A 20,608-nucleotide genomic window follows, 5' to 3' on the forward strand; every position below is an offset into this window, starting at 1 on the left:
TAAAAAGAAAACTAAAATTAAACTTTTTTCCTACTTTATTTTCTACTTTATTTGCTACTTTGTTCTCGACTTTATTTTCTTCTTTATTTTCTACTTCTAACATTTTCGCTTCTAACTCTACTTTATTTCATTTATCTTCTGGTACAGTAATTCTTTGGTTTGTAGAAAAGCTCGCTATGCTTGAGATAAGGTATCCAACAGCGTGTTGGCCCCAGCCTGCGCTAAGCCCGCATATTTGCAGCTTTAGGGGCGATTTTCGACACAGGTGTGTGTTACCGATGCGCGACGCGATTCCCCCTCAGAGGTATTGTGTCTTTCTTGCTACTGTTGTGTCTTCCTTCTCCCCCTTCCGGCCCTGTAGCGGCCTTTTGCTTTCCCTGCCGATGTCCACGCCTTCCCTTGCCGTAGATGGCGCTGCGCTTTCACCTCCCAACTTCAACGGAGTGGCCAGCACTTCTAGCAGCCTCTAATCCTCGCCCGCCCCGCACCCCTCCGTCGGTTCGTGTGCCTTCCGATCCGGTTGGTCTCCGGTTTGGGGCGGTGAAAAAAAGGGGTGGGCACAAACAGGGCAAAATGGAAGAAATAAAATGACACGAACGGCATGAAAATGGAAACACAATGTTTAAAAACACGTAACGTGCAAAAATGCGCCCGGCGGCGGCGGCGGCGGTGGACATTCACGCCGTCCGATATTGCCCAAGGAGCAATCGGGCGTCTGAGATTGAGCCGAGATCCAAGCTCTTGGCATTGGCAGGCAGCAGGGCGGCGTCTCCAACCGATCTACCTTGACTTTCTCTTTCTCGCGCTTATTTTCGATTCGTTGTGCCTTTTTTTTTTCCTGCGAGCTTCTAAGGCTAGGCTACGTGTTTGGTGTGGGCTCTTAATTCTACCGCCTGTGACGAAAACGGTCCCTTAGCGGGCGGTAGCTGTTGGATGGACACCGCCACCGCTGGAACCGGCGGAGGACGCGCCGGACGCGTCGGCGGAACCCTGCGAGGAGCCACCCGACGAGCCGAGGGACGCGTTCAGCACCAGGCTCGTGACGCCACCGACCACCGACGACACGATGTTGCCGAGGAACGCGAACAGATCGGAACCCTTCTGGCAGCACTGCTCGGCGTCCGCGTTCGGGTCTTCCTTGCGCTTCGCCTCCTCCAGCCCGCTGAAGAAGTTCTGCACGAACAGCTTCGGCTTGAGCGGAAGGTTTTCATCCTCCGGATCCTGAAAGTGCGGGAAGAAAGTTGCAAGCGAGCGGAGGGCAAGACAGCTTAATTAAAAGTAGCGCCTTTTTCGGCCCGCCACGATCGGGCCGTGGAACACCGTAAAACTGCTCGATTACACCACAACCTTACCTTTTATGAATTAAAACGACTTTTTTCTGTTTTATATGCGTGTTAAGTTTTCGCTCGAAGAAAGTACGTTGAATTCCTTGCAATTAAAACTCGCTTGAAGAGCGTATTTTGCAGTCAAAATTCGAAAAACGGTAAAACGTGCCAGAAAAACACCCTTTTTCTGAGCTCTCAATTGAAAAAATACATTTCTTTTTCAAAAGTAAAGTTCTCTTTACTCTTTACTCTTACTTTGTTTTAAATTGAAAATAAGCAATCGGAGAACAAAAAATTAAACATTATTAAAAACTGTGCAAGTGCTCTCTGAAAACCAGAAAATATCTTCATTAAATAAATGGGAAACCCAAAAGTAACAACCTCTTCGTCACTAAACAGCTTGTTTGTTGACCAAAATAATGTGTGCAATACTAACAACCGTTGTGTGATGGAAACAAAGGTGGAGAAAAGGATGAAATTAATTAAAACTGTTTGCTTTTTCCAACGAGCTCAATGTAGTCTTTTCGAAGTTGTTTGAAGAAGAAGCAGAAAATTTTGACACAAACAAGATGCAAAATCTTGGCCTACACCCGTCGATGCTACTGTTACTTCAACTAGTAAAGCCACGAAAACTCAAAGAATAGGAAAAGAAAGACTTTAAGTCTTTGATATTTAAATCATATTCCTTTGATATAAAACAAAAAAATACGAGTACGTGTAAAATGGACGAATAAAGTAGACGAAATATGTGGAAATTTTGCGTTCCCCTGACCACAAACTCGATCTAATTACATGTAAGTTATATCGAATTATCAAAAGAAAAACAAAATAAAACTTAACTCTAAAGATAAACTTGAAGAAGAGATAAAACACATTTTATCACAATTGAGAACTCCTATCAATGGTTCAATCAACAACCAATTACCCGATATTGGTATTGTAACACAAGTCAACATGATGGCGTTAACTGCTTTAAGAGCAAAGGTTCTTAATGTTGAAACAAGAGAGAAAGTGTTAGATTAAAATAAACAGTCAAGCTTGCATAACGAGAACAATAATCACGCTTCTAACTTAGAACAAATGAAAGTTAAAACTTAAATCTTTAACTTTTAACCTTCAAATCCAATTCGGAACACGTCAAAGCAAGGATCAAAACATGTCAGTTTTGACTAAACTCGCTCTCAATTGCAATTTCTTCTACGATCTGTGCAACAAACCAATAAACTGCTGCTAACAGCGAAGCGAAGGAGTAGAGGAGTGTGTTCCATGCAGCTCAAATCGCTGATGACAAAGGTTGCTGTTGGCAAACATGGACTCTTGTATCTACTCGGTCTTGGTTACTCGTCGCTTTCGATGGTATAATCCTCCTGCAGCACCCCGTGACATCTAGGCGCACAACATTGTTGTTGAGCGTTATCCCCCTCCACACCCCGCACACCACCGAGCCCATCCTGCAGCTCCTGCCTTCCGTGAACGTGAGAAGCTGTCATGCAATCTTCCGTCGGCAATGGATGATCGTTTTGCCGATTTCGGTTACTGATCCAGCCCGCCATCCTCCTCTATTCTCTCTGTTAACCCTGGTGGCCTTTTAAGATTGCACTTGCACTCCCCTCACAGCCCCCCCATCGGCGTCCCAACCTCCACTTTGCAAAGATTGCACCGATTGCAGCCGGTTAAAACGCACCCCCGGTGTACGTTCGGGCTGCATATAATTTGCTAGCGAATTATGAAACGCCAGAAATCGCCGGTGACGACCCGTGACGCGTGCGCTCGTGTGTGGTCATAGGCGCACGGTTTGATTGATGAGTGAAGAGGCGGCACACAAACACTACCGAGACGTCGACGACGGACGGTGATACGTTTGATGGCGGCTAATGCTGATGATGATGATGATGAAGGCGGTGATCGGCGTTGCTGATGGCGGGGGTTGTTTGGGGCGCACGGTCACACAACACACAATTTGCGCACACGAACGCGAACGCTGGCCAGTGTTTGATATGGTAAAATTTAATTACCACACTCGGTTTGGCGAATGAAAATCGCATCGGTTTTGTTCGCCGATTGGACTTTTCCGATTCGGTTCAGCACTTAGAGGAGGTTTTGCGCCGTGCATATGCACAGTTTATGCCCCCCCCCCTCCTGGGTGCTGCCAACCAATTGTTTACCTCTCCACTCCGCGTGCTCTAACGCTCGATTGCTTTGCGGCACGGAAGGGGTCAAGCATAGGTTCCAACATTTGCGTTTTTAGAAGTATCTAAAAACAGTTTAGCTTTCAATTGACGAAGTTCAGTAGTGGTTGATTTGACACTTTGAGCTCGTTTTGTATAATACAAAACACACTTAACAATAAATACACTTTAACAATAAATGATTTAAACATTTGAAAAGATGCTATGTTTTTGATAATTACTGACGCAACTGTAGGCTTTTTTTTGTTTTGCAAAGTTTGCTCACAGAAAAGGAATCCACTGGACAAGTTACGCATTCCACGTAACGGTGGAACGAAGCATGAAAGTGGAAACGGATACCGAAAAATCGCAATCAAACCCGAGCATGAAATAAAACAATGCGTGTCAAAAAAAAAATAAAAATTTCCCGGGACGAAAAGTTTTTCTTCGGGAGTGAGTTGAGTTATCGTCGAAAAACAAGCTCACTTTGATTAAATGTTTATTACACAAACGATGGGTTGGTTATACAGATTGATAAGTCAAATGAAAGAACATAAGTTTAAGATTAAATCACGCTTTGAAAGTTAAAACAATTTTATCTAGAAGATAACATTGTAAAGAGTCAACATGCCAAGGTCAAATTCACTCAAACGGTATGTCAGGGCTTATCGTTTCAGGATATTAGAATTTTATATTTGGAAAGTGGAAAATAAACAAAAAAAAATATATATTACTCATAACAAAACCAACATAATAAAGGATTTTTAAAAACCCAACTGAGAGTGATTGTAACAAAAAAAACTACATTTGGACCATTGGACCAAACGGTTTTGTGCGTTGTTGAAACAATCTGAAAAATTGTAGCTTGATTTACAAACGTCTAAAATCTTTTATCGTCAACGTCAGGGGTCGCCAAAGTCCGACTTATTTTATCCGGCCCTTAAGAAAATGTGCTAGTGCTTCACACGAAAAACCCATCTCAATTCTTATCGCACATTTTCACGACATCAAGGTTGATTTTTCCCATTTTTCCCCAGTTGTTCATTACCAGGCGACTTCCTAGTATACTTTTCGCTTTACTTCATTCTATCGTATTTGGATTTTTGATTGTTCCTAAGTTTCCCACTATCGTAAATCGTTTACTTTGCATCCAAAATAACTAAAGTACAATATTGAAAACTTCTCTAAGCTAAGTTATTTTGATTACTGAGAGTACGCCAGTTAAACCAACAGAATGCAATTTACTTTGAATTGAGAGTTAATTTCAAGCACAAGTAAATAAATTAACATGCTACAACAAACCAACATTTATGTGTTGAAAAAGTCCAAAATTCAACGAAAATGTTAAATGATGTTCAACTATAAAGTTTCTAACTATCCTATGTATCTTTTATGTAATTTTTCTATGTAGAAAAATGATACTCCATTCGAAGGAGTTTAGTATTACTATGAAAACATAAAACAAAGACTAAAACTGATACTCGTTGAAGAAATACGGAGGTATCGAATTCATGGCTTGATATAACTCATGCTTAGCAGTTGAGCAACACTTCTAAGGCAGGTTAAGGTAGGTACATACCGAGCTGAGGGCAGCGATCAGCGCTCCGAGGAAGTTACCGAAGAACGCACCGTTCATGTCCTTCGCGTGGGAACAAGGACGGAGGGAGAGGTGGAAAAAAGAAGAGAGCCAAGAGAAAGAAATGGATAAGGGTTACGCTGAGGGTGGTGAAGAAGCTGAAGAGTCTTACGTACAGCGCCCCCACCGGATAAGCCCTCGATCGCGATGCCAACGTAGCTGCCGAGCACCTTGCCGAAATTGTCATCACCCTGCGGAAAGGTCAAAGGTGGGCGAATGAAGCAAGCAGAGGTACATGGGGTTCCAGTAGCGGAAACAGGACACTTACCCCGAGCAGGCCCGCGATCAGCGACGTACCCGTTCCGAGCAGTCCCGGCACGTCCAGCCCGCCTGGCTGAAGAAAAAAGGGGCATGCGGAAAAACAGAGGAAAGCAGAATTTCAGCTCTGGCTGTTCTTTATCTCTCCCTCGTGCTCTGTACTCACGCCGAACAGGTTCGTCACCAGCCCGGACAGCGTCCCGATGAGGGCCCCGACGTCGGACCCTTCGTCACCACCGCTCAGCCCCGCGATCAGACCCACCAACCCGCCGGGCCCTTCCTCCGAGGACTCCGACGCTTCCGATTCCTGCGACTCGGACTTCTCCCCGAGACCGTCCACCGACACCGCGAGCTCGTTCGTTTCGCCTTCCTTCCGATCGCTGTCTTCACCCTCGTCGTCCTCTTCGCCCTGGCGACGTTGCACGATTCGCCGGAGGTGAGTCTGGCCGAGCAGCGGTGGTTCGACAATCAACGGAAAATTCCACGATTCATTAGTTTCAAGGGAGATTATCTATTTTCTAGCGTGTTGTCATGTTTTGAATTTGAAATGGTTGGCAATTGGCTTGGATTGCATTTTAACAGTTTTTGTTTGCGGTAATATAAGTTACCTGCTTATAGAGTTTAATTACAATCCAATTTTGATTAACTTGTAATGAATTTAAAACAAAGAAAATATTATTTAAAGATGAAAACCTTCCAAAGCAATATTTCCAAAACCAATATGTTTTCATATACTTAAAACAAATGTGAATAATAACGTCAATAAATATGGATTCCATTAGGTTAATTGCTAAAAATATTGCAGTACCATGCTTTCAGCTAGTTTGGGATTAAATAAATAGTGTTAAACCCCCTGCAAACCTTTCAGCACTGTGTGTTACTACTCAAATGTAAATAGTTTTATCATGACGTTCACAACACAACATGAAAGCTCAACAGCCAAAGCTCAAAAAACAAATAGATTTTGTTTAATAACTTATAAAGGAATGTTGAAAAACTTTTGGCAACCAAGCTTCTTAAATGTTGCTAAACTATTTCACGTTTTATGATGAATTTGATGCTTCAGTTTTGTTTTATACATTTACATCATCTAATGATATAATATTGAACATTGTTGCATGCTCTTTAGATGAAAGGACGATGATAAAGAACCCGAATTCGAGGGCTAGATGGAGTATTGTATTTATATCTTGAACAACTATACAAGAGTAAGCTAAAATATTTCAAATTTTGACATTGAACAATTAGTTTTTCAATTTATTTTTGTTGACTTTTCTACTTCTTCAACACATCGGACGTTCTCTATAATTTAAACTAGTTACTTTTATAATGCTTGCAGTTCCAGGTTGTACTAGGGATCTCTCAGTCAATTAAATAACTGACCTTTGGGAAATGTGAATATTACCAACCTTATTTTGTTTCCCAAAGTTATCAACAAACGTATTCTCTGAATGTAGTTATTGTGAACGCAAAGTAAATATATTATTTTGCCACGAAGCTGGGAAATTTTTAAATGACCAAAGATAAAATGCGATCGAGAAAATCTAATAACAAAATATTAAAATATCGTCTGGTATTGAACACCTTCTACAAAAATGTCAACGCTCCGTTTTATGGAGAAATAAATCAATGATTTATATTTTGCTTCAAACATGTTCTTACGAGCCCGAATTTAGCCATATATTTGGTCTAGATAGTTTGAATACGAATTCAATTTGTTTGGCTTAAAGGAACGGTTAATTAAAGATAATATTTGAGTTATAAAAATCAGTTTTATAGCTTTCTTTAAGAGGATTTAAATGGTCTTTGGTACCTCAAAATTTGATTAAACCTTTTAGGAGTTAGAAATAAAATGTTTTACTCTCCCTAGCTTTCTTTCCGTCTTATTTCACCACTCGGGGAAAATGGTTGTTTCACTTTCCCTTCAGCAGTGAAGTTAGTGCGTTTTCAATCTTTTCAAACATACATGAAGACTGTAAGACAACAACGCGCTGTCACTGTCAAAAAACGATTTAAATCATTCCCATAACACTTGTTAACGTTCGCATTCGAACAGGTGACAAGGGTGCAGAAAGTGACATATAGCGGAGGAGGGCACATACCTGCAGCCCGTTGCGCACCAGCTCCGACAGGCGTGCGCCGGCCTGCGGGAGAGTTTGGGCGAGCAGGCGCTGGACCGCCTCCGTGCCGATGGTGGCGGTAAGGGTGAGCTGCAGCCCGCCCGGCTGCTGCTGCTTTTGCCGCTCGAGCTGGCGAACGGTGCGCTCGAGGCGCGGGGCCAACTGGCGACGCATTTCCACCAGCTGCCGCTCGACCTGCCGCTTCACCTGCGTTGCCGTTCCGTTTCCGACGCGAGCCACGGCCCGGGACCGCCGCCCGACTGCTTGCTGCAACGTGCGGTTAGCGAAGAGGAAGAAAGGTAACGAATATTCATTCACAGGTGGTGAGGGGGGGGGGGGGGGGGGGAAGAGAGGATAAGTGGCATATACAAAAACAGCACACACTTCCATTCATGTTCTCGAAATCGAATTCCCGCAGAAAAGGCGCTCATCACAATGCGCTTTGAATCGTAAAACGAAAGACTTCAATCGGGCGAGCAAGCAAAAGCGACGAACCCCGGGTTTGAAAAAGGGGGGAGATTGCTTCAGCCAGCCAATCTCCCGCAAACGGGCGCACTTTTTTTTTGCAATCTTTCACTAGCATTTTAGGGGTAGGGAAAACGTACAATCTCATCGGCGATCGGCTAATGAAGCTGGCTGGAAAATCGATTTATCGAATTTCACCACCGGGAGCTGCAATTGGCTTTGGACGGACGGTAGAAAAGCGAAACACGCGGCGCTTGTGCAATGTCGTCAAGGCGAAGATTAACCGGGTGCGATCTGTCACAACATGCACACACACACACGCACACGCACTCACAACAAAACAGTGCAAACGAAAACGCAACGATGCTTTGTTGAGCGAAAATTTAGCGCACGGCTCATTAATCATCATCAGGCGCGCCAGCTTCGATCTGCGTGCGGATCCATCGTTTTGGGGGGAGGGGGGGGGGGGGGGGGGGGGGGAGAATGCAGTTACCTCACCTGCGCACGTTTTTGCAGCTCGCGGCGCAGCTGAGCGGGGGCTGCCGTCGGGATGAGGCCAGCCGTTAGATCGAGCCCGGCTCCAAGGATTTCCAGCGAAAGTTGGGCACGCTCGAGCGTCCGATCGATGTTGGCCAGGCGGCGGGTGACATCCTGCGGGCGCGACCGCTCGAACTCTCGCAGGAGCTGCTCCAGACGGGCCTCGATGGCGGCCTCCGCTTCCACCGCACCGACGAGCAGCCCAAGCGTACCGATCTGCCTCAGCAGGTGCCTTTGCTCCGGGTTGACCGCGGGTTGATTGGAGGCGACGGTGGACGGGTGGGCGACCAGGTACGGCACACCGCACAGCAGCACCAGCACTAGACAAACCATCTTCGATTCGACGATCGAAACCGCACCGGATCGGGCAAAGAACTACGGAGGGTTCTGACCGTGCCGGGGACTTTTTACGGCGCCGAAGTCCCACCACAAAAACCCTCCCTTGAGCCCTTCGGCGTGGCGCAATTGGGTTTTTTTCCGATAGGCCTGAACGCACCCGGGAACGCTGATTGATGGGTTTCGAACGCACGGTGACATCTTCGCCCGTCGGTTGCCCCATTCCGAAGGGGGATCGATCGAAACGGGGCGGGCTCGCAAATCGCACAACATTTGCAGCCCGAAGCGCAAAGCGATTTTGCATAATCAAACTGTTGCTGCTGGAAGTGGTTGCGACGATTTTGAAGTCTTTCCCGCTGCCAAAAGAAAATCACGAAAAAGTGAACATACATAAAGTGTGATTTTCTTCGTTTGATCTCGGATATCTTCGATCAGAATCTCGTTGTAAAAGTATCTAGAGCAGAGCAACATGATGAAAAAGAACTTAAAACCGCGGGCCAGCTACCAGAAACGACGTTAAATGTTTTTAATATGATTTAACACGTTGTCTGCCATGGCTATCATTTTTGTTAAAATTAGTTCTTAAAAGGTTTTGTCCCATGAATGAATGAAAATACAACATACAAATTATAGTAATTTTGAAAATTGATTCTTTGGGAGGTCTTTTCTGAGCCTTAGAACACCGTCGGTTTAATACAGTATATAAACAAATTATATAAAAAAAGAGTGTACTAAATAAGTGTGCTAAAACACTTGGCAGTCAACATGTTAAAAGGAGTACCAATTTTTTTTTCTCCGAAAAGTACCCCAAACATAATATAATTAATTTTGATACCTATTTTCTTTGCATCTTTGCAAAATCTCGTTGTTAAAAAAATCATTTAGGCCAGAAAATTTGGAGAAAATATCCCAAGCATGATGAAAAAGAACCTAAAACCTCGGATTAGCTGCTATAAACGACGTTTAATGTTTTTAATGTGATGTAATGTTTCTAATGTGATATCAAACCCTTTTTAACCCTTTCACGACCAAGGGAAATATTTTTCCCATTTACAAAACTCGTTACTGTTTGTTCAACTATTATCAAAACGATACTTTTGAAACGAAACATCAAAGAAAACATTATGTTAAAGGCCTCAAATGTCTTTCTGAACGAATAAACAAAAAAGAACTATGAAAATTAATTGCCCAAAAACCAAACCATTCGTGCGTTCAACCTACAACAAAAACTTAGTATTTGGCAAGTTGATGAATTTATTATTTTTTTTATAGAAATGGCTTTTTTTTAGCATTTTTATTATGTAATTTGTAGTGGAAAGCAAATAAAAGAAATTCCCGATTCATAACCATACTGGTCATTTATTTACTTTTATGGTTTATGGGGTAAAATATTTCCCATGAAATTATAAAAACACTACACATACTGCTAGGGTTTTTTGGTGACATTATCTTATTTTACACCCCAAATAGCCAAAATATTGTGTTGTCAATGTTGCCAATTTTAGGCTTGAACAGCTTACGGTCGTGAAAGGGTTAACACGTTGTCTGCCATGGCTATCATTTTTGGTAGCCAGCTGTCATTAGTTCTTAAAAGGTTGTGTCGCATAAATAAATGAAAATGCAACATAAAAATTAAACTAATATTTAATATTGATTCTTTGAGAAGTCTTTGCCGAGCCTTAGAACACCGTCGGTTTAATACAGTATATAAACAAATTATATATAAAAAGAGTGTACTAAATAAGTGTGCTAAGACACTTGGCAGTCAACATGCTAAAAGGAGTATCAATGTTTCTTTTTTTTCCGAAAAGTAACCCAAACATAATATAAAATATTTCAGTTTTACTTCTCATCGTTAATTTTGATACCTATTTTCGTGGGGCTCATAACTTTTTCAGCATATTGTTCGTTTGCTGTACCTTAAACAAATGTATTTTATTTTATTTCAATTAAATCATTTACTCAAATCATGTTACCGTATCAAAGTTTCTCTGACTTCGCTGACTCGGTTATTAAAACATCTCAGCTTTTATAAGTTTTGAGTGTTGTGAACCATATTTTGTTTCAAAATGGTACCGCAACATGTTTCCCTGGAAGTGAATATGCTGATTTTGAAAAGAATGATTTTTTTAGAAAAATTAATAGTAAAAAAAAAACTATAGTTTTATGGGTATGCTCAGGTTATGCATCTTATGTAGTTTTGAATCTAAATAATGTATTACAACCAAGGAAATGTTGACATATTTCATTACATTTCGGAAACTTGGTCAACAAATAATGAAGTAGAATATGGCACATCCTTAAAACAATAGGTTGTATTGGTTAAACTTGATAGTGGGATGTAATGGTTCCAACTATCCGTTAGTTTGATTTAAACATGTTTTAATCAATCATTTAGTACCAAAAATTTGAAAATCTTGCCACTTATCTAATGGTATTGATGAGATTCCACAACAGATAGGACAATAATATGTATTAAACCAGAAATTAAACTCCGAAATGGCTGGTTTTAAGGTGACTTCTTAACTGATAAACATCTTAACAATTTATGAAGATATAAACTGTGTATGTAGAATGCAAATTATTTACTAACAAGATTACCATCTAATCGCGTATGTGTTACATCTTTGATGAAAGATGTTTTAGAGAGGTTTTAGGTCAAACTGATACAAAATGAAATGTAAACCTTTGAGTGATACTGGTGAGACTTCATTTTGACAAATTTTAAAATGTCAATTAAGTTGTCTTCTCTAGAAGCTACCAACACATCGAAACACAGGGGCCTTCTCTTATCTTCACAAAAATGAATCTAATTTATTTTCAACTCTTTATCCAAATTTGTTTACCTCATTTTGTGTTCATCATGTCACGTATCCATCACTTAGGGAATGTTGGTGGATATAACGGTGTTGAGATGGCCAAGAGATGTCATCGGAACGCCCCACGTTCGATGTGCTGAAAACCCAGCAGGGAGGAAAAGATACGTTGGCCCCAAAACGCTGCCGACCGTGTGCTAGTAAGCTCTGAACCGGGCTTCAATGGGTAAAGGTGTCTCTGCCATGGGAGAACCAACAGCTACAAACGCGATGCACGCTCGAGTTGTTGCAAATTTTGCTGCCGCCGAATCGACGGGACATTTTGGTATCGGGGCGAAGAAAAAAACAACCCCGCCCCGTTCGATGCTGTAATGAGTGACCGAGGGTTGCGTGACAACACCGACAACGCTCACACATGCCACTGACTCACGTGCGTGGGACGCGTACAATCGTCCGTTCCGATCTCGATCTCCCGGCTGGTGGACGTGGTGGAAAACCCGCTACGGTGGGTTGGTTCTGGTCCAAAGCCAATGGAAAGGCTAAGCCCGCGAACCGGTTCGCTTCCGAAACCGGACTCTAACTGGAGTGCAGCACGATCATACGCCACTCGCGACCGTTGTTCTGCTTCGTTTGGTCAGCGAAAAGATGTAAAGAAAGAGAAACATTTGATCTGATGTGAATTGCTCTAGAATGAGTACGATAAAGCAATCAAAACTAGGGATTCGTATTTCACCGATCATCAAACACTTTCCTCCAGGTGTGCGAAATTCGTTAAGTAAATGTTTTCGGATCGATTTCATCAACGGAGACGCTGCGATGGAATAAGTCTGCCTTTTCCTTAACGCTTAAAACGGAACAAAAACACCGCACGCGTGAATTCAATCCGGGGTTCGTCGCTTTTGCTCACCCGTTGAAGTCTTTCGTTTCGTCGTACGTTTCAAAGGCCGATACGCGACGTTTGCATCAATGGAGATTGTTCGCGAAATTTCCTATGCTGATCCAATAATTACATCCTTTCCCCTTCTACCCCCTCCCCTCCCCCTCCACCCCCCCCTCCACCATCGCTCTTAAAATAATTTTAAATTTCTTTTTTAATCATTATTTTTGGTTGAATTGAGATTGCGTTTTGTAAAATAAATGATGTTCTAAACTCTCCCACTTTATTTAAATAAAAGTAAGAAATTATACGCCAACTACGAATATTCCCGTACCTTTGCTTTGTAGTGTGGAAATCAAAGAAATTTCGTTACGAAAACAGAAATTTCCTCATAAGTATTAAAATACGCTTTCAAAACAAACAAACATCTCAACGTTATCAAGAGAAATGTCAAACTAAATAGCACCCGAGTGCGGCGTTTGCTCCACTTCTGGACAACAACAGATTGTGAGCCATATTAAACAGTTTGTGTCGAAATAATGTATGCGAAGCCGAAAAAAAAGGCAGAATAAATGCACAAGAGTTGTCGTAAAAAGCTTGTTCTCTGGGCCTTTTTTTTCTACGCCCGCTAACGTTGATCAAAAGTGGCTTGAGAAAAGGTCAACGAACTTGAGCAACACGGCTCACGGTCCGTTCCGTTTTTTTTTATGGTCGTGATCTTCAGATGCACCCCGAAACGATTCCGACAACGTTTCAAGATTCTCACCTTCGCTTTCACTTTCGTTGATTGCTTAATATGGCAGCTTATCTTCGTGTGGGTGTTTTTCTGCTTCTTTGAATTAGATTATGCAGCCTGCGATGCTGGTTCTAATGGGGGGTGATTTATCAAATCTGCTGAAATGGTCGAGAGGCGACTTTCTCCTCGCTTATAACGCTAATGTATCGACCCTTCCAGAACGATCTTTCATCCGGGACAAAGAAGCAGTGGTGTTCACCCGAGAAACTATGCTGCCCGGTTGGGTAGCGATTAATAATTTCAAACATAAAATAAATGACCCATGAATCAAGGCATTACGATCGGAGCCAGTGAAGCTCCTGCTCGCGTTCCGCCCCCGTCCCCGCTTTCTATCGAGCGTGTTCGGCAAATGTCAGATGCAATCGCTTCCAGGGGGGGAATGCATTCGAGTCAACGCGCGGTAAACGTTTATGACCCTTCGGGGTGTCGACCTTTGCGCAATTGTGTTTGCGCGCTTAAAATTTTATCCCGCTCGAGCACTTTCGGTTTTCGTCGGCACCAAACCGCGTTCTGCAAATGGCTCGCAATCAATCTCATAAAAGTGGTGCGCATAAAAGTGCGCCAGCCAGATCTATTTTCGGGCAACCGCGTCAGGCGTCCCTTGCCTGAGGAATTAAAAAAAGGAAACAGTGAAGAGGGAAACAACCAACGAAACAAAGAAAGAAAAAAATGGTTCCACCCGGGGGTCTTGAGCAACCTTGACTGTGTGGCGTGAACCGGCGGGCGAGTTGCAAGTCACCCTGAAAAAGCCGATCGCCATCCATGCGGGCTGGAAGCTTTCTCTTTTCTCAGTTCCCGTCTGGCTGGAGCTAACCCCCTTCCTCCGACCCAAAGCGATCGTCCGGCGCATTCCCGTCGATGACCGTGCAGAGTGCGTTTGTTTTACTTTTAGTGGTTTCCATTACCTTTACCATATGGAAAACCATTAATTTTAAGGTGAAGTACTTGTGTAAATTGTTACTTACTCTCAATCGAGCAGCCTGTTTTTTACCTGTTTTAATTCTCTACAGAACAATCTCAAAGCGAATCATTTTGTTTATTCATAAGGAAGATCGTTACAGCACTGACTTGAGGGTACCTGATGTACACATGTTTTCTGGACATTAGGTTACTTATTTTACATTAAAGTAAAGGACTTGCCGTGACTTTGCAATTTAATTGCTTTAATTGAATTTTAATAGTATCTGGTTTTATTTTAACCTAATCTTATTATTTTATGGTTCTGTTTTCAGCTTTTCATGTTTAGCTAAAACATCTCAGTTATTACTAAAGCATGTTTACGAAGTTTCACGATTCAAAGTCTTTTTTATTTATTTTTTCTCTTTTATTAATTGTATCAAAGTATTTTTAATTTAGCTTCTTTTACATTTTACTTCCAGCATTGACACTAATGGGAACGAGGGTAGCATTTTTTTACATGTTTATTGATTTTATTACTGTTTAGATTTGTGTAAGTGTGATTTATTTACAATGCTGTTTATTTTACATTTTAGATTGTTCGGTTTTTAGAAAAATCGTACAGTTTTCTTTGCTATGATATATATTTCAAACGTTTCTATAGGTTGCGTTTTTTGTTTTCGCACATAAATTACCATTTTACTTTTAGGTTAAGGAAAATAAACCCATTTTTAGAACTTTTGGAAAATAACGGTTTTTGCAACAAACTTTATTCCTCGTCAGTAAGAGGAAATAAAAATGAAACTTCTCCTCTTTTCAACTTGATCAACTTCAACAGAAACAGCCTCTTTACGATATATTGCTGACATCTTCAGCTCTGTTCGTTCAAATGTAAATTGATTCGTTTTTCAACACTTTACTTTACGTTTTTCAACACTGTTATCTCGTGTTGCATCACTTGCTGTTGCGTTTGCAAGCGTTGGAGCTAAAACCAGTCATCCAGCATCTCCACTGGCGGGAGATTTCCGGCGAGGACAGTCGTATGATTCATACCAGGGTTCCAAGAATCCACTCCTCCACCCTTTCCCGCTCGTTCTCCTTCGAGTTGGTTTTTGTTTCACCCTTTCCGATGCTCGACTCGCGGTTTGGAGGTTTGCGTTGGCGCTTTCTATCGAGGAGGCAGAGTTGGCCGCCCCTTGTCGTCTGCGTGTCGTCTGGCGCTGGTCGACACCTCCGACCCGTTTCTGCCGCCGTTTACAGCATGTAGCTTCTTTCCTACTTTCACGCCTCGGTGTCACACACTGGACACATTATTGTTACTATTATTATTGTTGCGTGCGCTTTGCTTGTCCTTTCCCCTCGCGTGGGTATGCTTTCTCCCTCACACACACACACACACACGAACAAAAAGCTCGATGCACCGGATGCTTTCCCGCGCGCGGCTCTACTCCGCGCGGAAGAAGGAAAGAAAGAAAGAAAAATAAAAAGGGACATCCGGGACGGTCCAAAGACGGCTGGGAGACGCACATCGGCGCACCCGCGCACGAGTCCGGCAGCGAGCGGACACACGCCCGGTAATCAGTGTCCGTCGGGACTGTGACGTGTTCGAGTCGTGTCCGTGACCGTTGTCCGCATTTTCGTCCGGTTGTGATTTTCCTCGCTCGCGCGATTTTAGAAGTCGAAAAAGCGACAACAAAAGGTTAGACGTCTCGCTTGTTGATTGTTGGATGGGAGTTTTGGAATTTTCGCCACCGCGCAACGTCCACCAGACGCCATCAATCAACCAAAAGGGGGAAAAGAGAAGAGGAATACGCGAGCAAAAAGTAAAAAAAAAATACACCGAAATCATCCTAAGCTGAACCGCGAACCGAAAACCAAACCCTTAAAACAAACAGTTAAAAGAAGAAAGGAAAACAATCTCCTGTAATCAACGCTGTATAGAGACGCTTTTCTGCGACGTCGGTTTTCCTCCGGGCTTCGCTCGAATTTGCGTAATCGCACCAACGCACCAACAAGTAAACATTTTACGGACAACGCATTGGCCAAGCGGAAAAGGCGCGCGAACGGGACGGGGTTTGAGGAGAAAAGAAAAGGATGAAACCGAAAAATGGTAACAGGATGCAATAGTACCAAGTTCCCAAATGTCCACGCTTAAGTAAGCGAAACACGTGGCCAGGGGTTGGGAGGGGGATGCATGTGTGTGTATGTGTCTATGTTGTGCAGCCCTCCATGTTTTATATTTTGTTTTCCTTCTTTTCGATGTGGCCCGAAACGGTTATGTTCGGTTTCGGTACCGATTTGATATGGCAGGGTTTTTCTCTGTGTTGTCGTTTTTTTTTGTTTTGTTTTTCATTTCGGTGCTTCCGTGTTATTTTTATTTGATGGGGAAATTTCTCAGTTGTTTCTTCGTTTTTTTTCTCCTTTTTTCTTTCCTACATTCCCGCCCGTTTGCGATCGGTCGCTTCTCGTCCCGTTCCATTCCACTGGCCAGTTTTATTATATTTTGTTACTTCTGTTTTTTTACTGTTTTAATTAACAGCCCCTTTTAATTTGATTTGACGAACTGTTAACTAGCGCTACGGGCTTTTAAGTGTTTGTGTGTGTGTGTGTGTGTGCTTGTTGTAGTGCGTGTGATAGTGGCAAAGTGTTTTTTGAGGCCAGTCGGCACGAACGCAGACATTCCGCGCCCTTCGCGCCTAGTAACCCGCTTCCGGAGCAACGCGGCAGCACTCTTCGAGGTGGAGTGCGAAGGAAAAAGGTGCACGAGGTAATCGAAGTCAATTTTCTCTTTCGGCGAACGGGGTTTGGGGAAGTTCCGAAAAATAAAATGAAAAACGGCTTTTCAACGACGAAAAATTGATATTAGATTGAGCTGAAAGGGCGGTTACGAGGGCAGATGAAGAGGAGGCTACGAAATGTTGCCTATAAGATACCGATTTCTTCCTTTTTGATGCGTGAAAACAAGATAAAAGACTTGACAATAAAGTAACTCTAAGAACAAGACATTCCAACTTGAACAAAATTGAATCATTTTAAAAAGAAATACAAAAAATTATGTCCATTTTGATGTCCTGTTGAACGATGGTGCACTTAGAAGCTTCATTCTGGAATTAATGGTATATTTAAAACAGCTAAAGGATTCGTTTGTAGACATTACTCCTTGTTTATAATGTTCTCTTTTCGGGTTATATCGAGTTTATGAAATAGTTTTTAATGTTTGGTTTTACTATTTGCTTTCCTTATCATGTTTAAAATATTTTCATGATTTAGTCAATGTCCTTCAAAACATTTAGTTAAGAACGTTAGGGTTGAGATGAAAAGGAAAAGCGAAAGTGGTTGTGGACGGCCACGTCACGCTTCCAATCGGTTCGCAACAACGTTCGGTGACACATTCGTCTGGTCACAATCCGGCTTTCGATCCGCCCGTTTTCTGCATCGCATCAGCCCCCCTTTCCCGCAATGCAAAATGGTCGCCACTTTTCCCCCCCGAAGTTTTTGGTGTTTCCACGCTTGAGAAATTATGAAACACGACCACAGCCACCCGAAAACCCTTCACCGGGCGTCGCGGTAGCTGGTAAGACGCTTAGCATCGCAAGCGCGGAGGGAAGAAACATGCAAAAAGGGAAACCGGAGCAGCCCCCAAAAGAAAGCCAAAAACTTCCTGACCTCGGCCGCGTGGAAGAGAAAGGAAACTTCCCGGCCACGTGTAATTGCAACGGCCCCCTTGGCCCCCCACGCCACGTCGCCACGGCGATTGTTCTATGCATCCTTGCATCCTTGAGCTTTGCCCCGTCGTTTTCCTGTTCGTTTTCCCCGCCTTTTGCGCGATCGCTTTGCTTGTTTTGTTTAGTTTCTTCCCGCACGGACATTCTCCGCTCGCGCAGCTCGCCGGGGGTTTTCGTGGAGCCGTGGTCCACGGTCGAAGGCCGACCCCAACTTAACTGCCTTGTCCCCGAAAGCGCCCCCATTTTGGGAACACCACCACAATGTCGATAATGATTTTAAAATGATTTATTTAATGCACTTCGAGCGCGGGTTTTGGGATACGGCCTGAGAACGGTTTAGTCCTTTTCGGCTCTTGTTCGGCGGAATCCAATTAAATTACGCTGGATCCGCCCGATGGCATTGGCCTAAAACCCGGCGTTAGCGTTTGCATATGCGCCGCTTTATGCTATTGTTTTGAAAATATGTTCCACGGTTGATCACTTGCTTACCAGACTGTCGATTTAAATGGTGATCCGTTGTGGATTGCATCCGGAGACGGATTAAGCGTTCTAAAGGCCCCAATCAGCTATAAGTTGAAGGCCCCAAAAACATTCAATACATTCACCAATCAATATTTCATTTCAAATTTATAAAATTTCAACGCAGATCAAACCAAACAGTTTTAATAAGGGATCAAATTTAAATTAAACTACAAGTTTCCGTAATGTTATTCCATTGAAAAGTTTTCAATATTAAAAGCCTGATACGATAAATAATTATTTACTTTATTTATCAACTTGCCAAATATAAAGTTAAATAAGTTAACTTATTTAACTAAGTTAACTTGCACAGAGAGTCATTTTCCACGAGTATCATTTTCTATCAACCAAATTGACAAGCAATTTATTCAGTGGCTTGTTAATTGAATATTCTTTTAGGTGATTTGAAATTGACAATCGTGCAATGTTTTAAAAGGAACAAGCACAAATAATGCTAATAAAGATTACTATATTTTAAAATGTGCAGGACTTTATTGTTGTTAATCTTTGTCCATTATCCTTGAACTGTTCTGAGATTTTTTCTCTTCGTTAATTTAATTTCCGTGGGTTCATGAATCTCACATTTTAATCTAAAACCGCATCATGTTTTTATCGAAACAAGCAACTTTGCTACTAAATAACAAAAGTTAGTCGAATTTTTTAAAAAAAGATAGGACAAAAGGACAGACACTAGGGCAGGTAAGCTTAGTTCACTTACCCTTTGATCCGCCTCTGATTGCATCGAGATCAAAAAATTTTAAATATAAAATAAAAACGTTTTCACATCGCTTAGAACAAACAGAGACAACTTTAAATAACAAGGAATGGCTTCGGTGTACAATCAATTAGGCACTTTCAAAGTAGCTAAATAGATTTAAAATAGATAACTGAAACAGCTTTCATCAACTCTGCATGAATATTAAGATTGAATTAGTGTAGTAATTTCTTTCAGTTTTAATTGTTCTGCTGGATTTTTTTATGTATTAAATCATAAACAATTTTAATAATACAAAAGGTCAACTTTTAATTTTCCCAACCATGCTTTACAATTTATATCGATTGAGAAAACAAATCATAACATTTTGTTCTGTAAATAAGTGTTGTATAAACCCTGCCGAACCGAAGTGTTTAAATATGATCAGTATGAACATGTGGCAGCAAAGAGATCGGAAAAATGAACATCTTTTCCTGTGATACTGCAATGCAAAGCCAAAACAGCTCTTTGTTAACGCTTAAGACGTCATTTTTCGTTCGGAAATTATGCACAAGTGTTGACATAAATGACGTTTTTTCGTTGTTGCATTTCTCAAATCCGTTCCGGAGTAGGAGCGCACACCTGGAGTGAAGCTGACGTCGTACTAATCGATGTAAATTGTTGCTATCGGAAGGATTCTAAATGGTTGCGCAAACTGTAATGCAAAAGATCCCTCCGGTCGTTAAAAAAACGCTGGTGCTTTATGGCGGAGAAGCGAAATCGTTAGGCTGCCGGAAGCTGGGAAGTTGGCGTTGGGTCGGCCACAAATCACGAGCCGGCCTCAACAAAAGCCTCTCCGGATGACGAATGGGTTGACGAAGGCACTGGCAGCCATTGTCGCCATTGTGTGGCGTCGGCGAACGATGCGGTTTCCTTTGGAGCCGCACTCGACTTCCTTTGGTTTTTCGGTGCCGAGAAACCGAGGACGATAGCCCAGGATTACGTCAGGGCCGCCGGTTCCCGTTCCCGTGCCTCTTATCAGAGGCGCTTTTGCGGTTTCTCGGTCAATTCGACGATCCGACCGCTCGGTCGTTCGGGGTTTGCTTTCGGGGGGCGAGGGGGGAGCCCGGTTGTGATGTCACCGGTGCCCGAGGTTGCATAACGCATAATCGGCGCTGGCCCATCCGCTTGGGAACCGCTAAGTGTGTTGCAAGTAGCGTTTCGGCGTTGCGTGCTGATCTTGAGCCGCCCGATCATGAACTGTTTTGTTTGGGCCGTTCAAACACGCAGTGCGGTGAGATGATTGACGTACCCGAGGAGGCCGTTAGAGGCCTCAGCAGAGCGTCAGCCAGATGTGCTGGGAGTTGGTAGAAGAAGCTCTTCGCTATAAGGAAGTATACGGCGGGGTGGACATTCCATTATAAAAGGGAACTAGGTCT

The 20,608-nt window shown here is 42.7% G+C and overlaps 1 protein-coding gene across 1 annotated transcript; it reads right to left on the minus strand.

Annotated features, from left to right (window-relative positions):
• Positions 1-912: 912 nt before the first annotated feature.
• LOC131290675 (uncharacterized) lies at positions 913-8,842 on the minus strand. Its single transcript, XM_058319838.1, has 7 exons — positions 8,471-8,842; positions 7,490-7,774; positions 5,554-5,829; positions 5,398-5,463; positions 5,246-5,320; positions 5,073-5,132; positions 913-1,221 (listed from the first exon to the last, which is right to left on the minus strand). Exons 1-7 carry the CDS (start codon positions 8,840-8,842, stop codon positions 913-915), a joined length of 1,443 nt encoding a protein of 480 aa, XP_058175821.1.
• Positions 8,843-20,608: the final 11,766 nt, after the last annotated feature.

This window comes from Anopheles ziemanni, chromosome X (assembly GCF_943734765.1).
Source record: "Anopheles ziemanni chromosome X, idAnoZiCoDA_A2_x.2, whole genome shotgun sequence".
Classification (NCBI taxonomy): Eukaryota; Metazoa; Arthropoda; class Insecta; order Diptera; family Culicidae; genus Anopheles; species Anopheles ziemanni.